The sequence below is a fragment of the Vicia villosa genome, linkage group LG5 (assembly GCF_029867415.1).
Source record: "Vicia villosa cultivar HV-30 ecotype Madison, WI linkage group LG5, Vvil1.0, whole genome shotgun sequence".
NCBI classification, from domain to species: Eukaryota; Viridiplantae; Streptophyta; class Magnoliopsida; order Fabales; family Fabaceae; genus Vicia; species Vicia villosa.
This window is the reverse complement of record NC_081184.1, coordinates 141,891,330-141,896,075: the sequence shown is the minus strand read 5'-3', so window position 1 is coordinate 141,896,075 and position 4,746 is coordinate 141,891,330. Positions and strand designations below refer to the sequence as shown.

The 4,746-nt window shown below is 33.4% G+C and overlaps 1 protein-coding gene across 7 annotated transcripts; it reads right to left on the bottom strand.

Moving 5' to 3' along the window:
* Nucleotides 1-347: 347 nt before the first annotated feature.
* Nucleotides 348-3,730, bottom strand: LOC131602838 (probable serine/threonine-protein kinase WNK6). Of its 7 annotated transcripts, none has more exons than XM_058875040.1 (8): nucleotides 3,575-3,730; nucleotides 3,200-3,331; nucleotides 3,043-3,080; nucleotides 2,603-2,830; nucleotides 2,283-2,503; nucleotides 1,924-2,081; nucleotides 1,403-1,838; nucleotides 348-1,314 (listed from the first exon to the last, which is right to left on the bottom strand). In XM_058875040.1, exons 2-8 carry the CDS (start codon nucleotides 3,299-3,301, stop codon nucleotides 608-610), a joined length of 1,890 nt encoding a protein of 629 aa, XP_058731023.1. In that variant the 5' UTR covers nucleotides 3,302-3,331; nucleotides 3,575-3,730; the 3' UTR covers nucleotides 348-607. The 7 variants fall into 7 exon arrangements, with proteins under 7 accessions (XP_058731023.1, XP_058731026.1, XP_058731024.1 ...); XM_058875043.1 differs by having other exon boundaries at nucleotides 1,460-1,838; XM_058875041.1 differs by having other exon boundaries at nucleotides 3,200-3,319; nucleotides 3,575-3,723.
* Between the last annotated feature and the right edge of the window lie 1,016 nt (nucleotides 3,731-4,746).

The window sequence follows — 4,746 nt, the reverse complement described above, 5'->3', positions numbered from 1 at the left end:
TCAAATATAAGATAGTCAAACATTTAAAAGTAGACAAATTTTTTAAAAAACAAAAAATAACAATTAAACAATTTAAAATTAATAAATTGAATAAAAACATAAATTTTAATAGAATATTAAAAAGCATCATATTATGATTTTGTTTCCACATTAAGGTGCGTTAAGGTGATCTTCTTTTTACATGTTACTAAGAATATCCGACAAAACATACATTTTGCCTATGTGACCACTATTTCCGGGAATGGTTTTCCCAACTCTGAAACAATCACACCCAAAGAGATATCAAAACCATAGAGGCTAGAGTCAGCTCACAACACAACAATTTTTCTTTGAAAAAATTGACAATATAAAGTGAAAGGAATTTCATAAGAGTCATATACAATAGTTGGACAGTGTCAAAAATAAATTCAATAAACCATCCGAAACGCAAAACAACTTCCCACAAATAAAAGAACGTTTTGCTTCACAGCTTGGTATTTACACTTCTCACTTCACGGGTATGAAGTGAGCAGGGGACGTAAAAGCTAACTATTAAAAAGACTAGTAAATTCTTCTACGCCACCCAACAAAAAGAAACAAGAAAATTTGTACTCGTAAAAACGAAAAACTACTTTGAACTGAAATCATTCTTCTCTGCCATTCTCTTTTTAATCTCCTCGATGGCCATGTTTCTTTTTTTTGATAAGTCTTTAATTGCTTCTTGATATTGCTGTTCAATCATTTCTATCTCTACTCTCAAGTCATCATCGAGGTCGGACAAGGAAGAAACATCAAGAGGATAACTTGAGAAGCTCATCATACTGTTGCTTCCCATGTCTAAAATCTTGCTCTTATGATCAGATGATGTCCCGGTTTCAGACGCAAATGAGGTCTGACTGCCTCCATCAAATCCTGATTCAGCAGACATGAATGAAACCATAGAAAACTTATCATTGATGTCTGATGTTGCAGAAGCATATGACATCTCAGAACATAAATCCATATTGTCGACGTTCTCTTTTGCAGCTGTTGTTCCGTATGAGGTTGAGGGTCCTGAATCTTCACTGGAATATTTTGAGCTTCCTTTGTCTTTATCCAACTCCGCATCTCTCTGTTGGCTAGCATTAGTCCATTTACCATTTACAGAGGCTAAATGATCGATTGCTACACAAGGTTTCCACTCAGGAATCAATTTCATCAATAACAAATCGATTAACTCAGCTATAAATATTACGTTCTGATCAGCAAGTTCAAGTTGCTCAACCATTTCCTTTGAAACTGAGACAGCAGTGTCACTGTCAAGGTAGAAGATGAAATGGATATTTCTTACTTGTCCTGCATATAAATCCCAAAAAATTTAAATTTTCAGACAAATTTAAGAGTTATTGAAGAGTAGCAATGAGCTTAAAGTTTATTTACTGACCATTCTGATCAGCTATCCGAAGAACTAATGATACAGAATTCTCATCATTTTGATCACCTTTTAGAAAGAAGGTATCACCACCCTTCAACCTTCTTATCTCGACACTTGGAGAAGATGATGCATCGACAGTGGAATTATCAAGTACAGTAATCACAGGTAGCTCGTTAGGGTCACCAAGATTCATAGAAATAGCCCTGATACGTGTACTAGCAGGACCTTCTGATATCATACCTCTGTTTTCAGAGGCTCCCAGTTTGGGAAGAACAATATCAGGCAATGGAAAAGAAATATTCTTTGCGGAACCATTCACTTGAACAAAGGGGTCCATCAGAAGCTCCTTTGCTGACATTCTTTGGGAGGCTGGAACAAGACATTTTTCAATAAATGATTTTATCTCGGGATCTACCACTTTAGAAAGAGCAACAGGCTTTATACCCTGCAGAATGATATTATTATGAATGACCATATAATCCAGTATTAGCCTACAAAAAAAAGAACACTACAAATACCGCATAACTTACAGATGAAACTTTCTTGTATATCTGCGCTGAATTTCTGCATTCACTGTAAGGATACTCAGAAGTCACCAACTCAAGCATGCACATACCAAATGAGTATATGTCAGCTAATTCGTTGTAATTCTCATCATACATTTCAGGTGCCATAAACTCCGGAGTTCCTACCAGGATTTCATAGGCATAAATATAACTGGTATAGAAATTTAACAGCAACAGGACAAAGCAGAGCAATAAATATAGGTCTACTAGTATTCCTGGCACTATAGGATGGTAAATATAATATAAAACTATATATGTTTTAACGACACAAGGGATTAGCAGGTATTGGCAGAATAAAAGTGCAGAGAAAGTGAAAAATATACCGATCACACTCTTAGCATTAGGCTGAGTCAAGAGAGTCGCCAGCCCCAAATCACCAATTTTAACTTCTCCTTGGTGACCATTAATAAATATATTATCACATTTCAAGTCCCTGTGTATAATTGGTGGGTTGTGACTGTGTAGGTAGTTTAAACCCATCAGAATCTGTCTTGCCCATCCTTTGACAGCCTTCAAGTCAACCTTCTTGTGTTTTTTCCGATACCTAAATCATGCATCGCATCCACTAACAGAATGGTTGATCTCACAATAAATAAACACACAAAGAGAATAATGATACATATGAAAGGGATATCAGACTTACTGTTTGAGGCTACCCGACGTAAACAGCTCAGTAATCATATTAACAGTCTTGCGCTTATCATCAATCCAAGAATTATAGAACCTCACTATGTTACTGTGCCGTAGAGATTTTAATAGATGCACTTCTGAGTATAGCCTATCTAAGTCACCCGGTGACTGCAACACCTCGTCAATCTGAACCTGGCCCCATGCAACTTCAATCCCATTTACCTCATCAAATGCTCTGTAACTGATTCATCACAATTTACGGAAAAAAAACATTTACACTATGAAACAAAATCAACTCCAATTATAAAATTATTCTTAACCCTAATTAACAACAAATCGCATTGTATTATGTCGTAAACAAATTCCGTTCGACAGTGAAAACACGCTACTTTCCGCAACAATCCAAAAGAGTAAAGAAATATATATGCATAGAAAGGCAAAGCGAAAAGTTACACAGTTTTGAAGGCGCCTTTGCCGATCACTTCTTTATACTGTTACAGATGCAAAAAGCAGACTAATCAGCTTATTGCATTGTAATCCAAAGTTATTAATTTTACCCTAAATAATAAAAAAAAAAACAGATTAAATCAGAGCCAATTGCATTCATTACCTTGATGTAACGAGAAGTAGGATCAATCTCAAGAACATCAGGATCAGGTGGCTCCGGATGCACTGCACCCTCTTCCGAGCTTTCCGTACCCCCCAAACTCATCTATACACAAATCCAACCCTAAAAATCAAGCTGGATTAATTTAACACAGCATTAATCAGAAATCGCCATTGGAATCAAAATCATCAACGAAGAACAAAGATAGGTATTCAATCAAATCCTAATAAATAGTAGCATTCATAATTGAACTAAGTGAATTACAATTACGAATAACGCAAAATTCGAAAAACAAATATAACGGATGAAATTAAATAATGCAATGAGTTCGAATCACAATAATTTCAGCTTCGTGTTATTGATTTTTTCTGTTATTACCTGAAAATCAAACTCTTGTGAGCTTTGGGAAATTAAAGGAAGAGAGAATGAAACCCTAATTGGAGCGAGAGAGATATATTATATCGTTATCGTCATCATCATAATCTTCTAAAACAGAAAGAATATAGAACGTAAAGGAAACAAATAAATCCGCTCTTTACTTATACTTATTCATTCATCTTATTTGCTTTTTTGTTTGTTTCAATCCACGTGTCATTTTCATCCACATCACATCGCCGCCACGCCGTGCCTACCACTAGGGTGTAACTTTGTTTTTCCAATATGGGCTTTGGGCTTTATGGGCTTATTCGGACCAAAATAGAGAATTTTTCCGGCCACCGCCCATACTTTAACTTACACCCCACAAATATTGTGATTTTATATATTGATCTTTTCAATTAAAAAATGTTTCACTACTCATTTGTAATATTTTGAATTTTTTAAAAACCACGTTGTCTTACCTGATTTTTTGAGCAAGCTATCAGATATTTCAAAGTAAGTATGCCTTTTTATCCGATTTTTCATTAAAAATATGCTTTTTACCAAATATTTCAAAGTAAGTTTGCGTTTTAATCAACAATTAAGCCTTTTTAACCATTTTTAAAAATAATAATATACATTTCTATCGAATATTTCAAAGTAAGTATGCATTTTTATCTAATTTTTTATTAAAAATATACATTTTTACCTATATTTTCTAATTGCCCAATAAAAAACAAGTGTTTTATGTATTTTTATCAAATTTTTTAAAATATACGGCAAAAACTCATATTTCTCATATATTTCTACTGAATATTTTGAAAAGAATGATAAAAATACATGCATTTTTATCAAATATTTTAAAAAATTTGATAAAATATACATATAAACATACTGTATTTTTCAAAATTATTGGTAGTAGAAAAACCACACTTGCCAGATTTTTTGAATTATTGATTTTTGAATTTAAAAAAAAATTAATATAAAAGCATATCGAACTTTTAACATACAATACTGAATTTTTTGATTTATACCAGATATTTTATCCGTTCAATCGGATTTTTTGTGCATTTATTTTCTTTCTAAATTTTATTAAGTGTAATATGGATATTATTGAATTTTGAGGGGTGCCAGGTTAAAGTGTAGGGTTCAACAAAATAATAAAAAAAGGCCCAATTTGCCCGACTGAAATT

Excerpts from the sequence above, each read along its gene's own strand:
- LOC131602838 (XM_058875040.1), bottom strand. The coding sequence starts at position 3,301 with ATGAGTTTGGGGGGTACGGAAAGCTCGGAAGAGGGTGCAGTGCATCCG. Across the intron at positions 3,081-3,199 it reads CTACTTCTCGTTACATCAAG|TATAAAGAAGTGATCGGCAA; the intron begins GTAATGAATGCA and ends CATCTGTAACAG. Across the intron at positions 1,315-1,402 it reads TCGGATAGCTGATCAGAATG|GACAAGTAAGAAATATCCAT; the intron begins GTCAGTAAATAA and ends ATTTATATGCAG.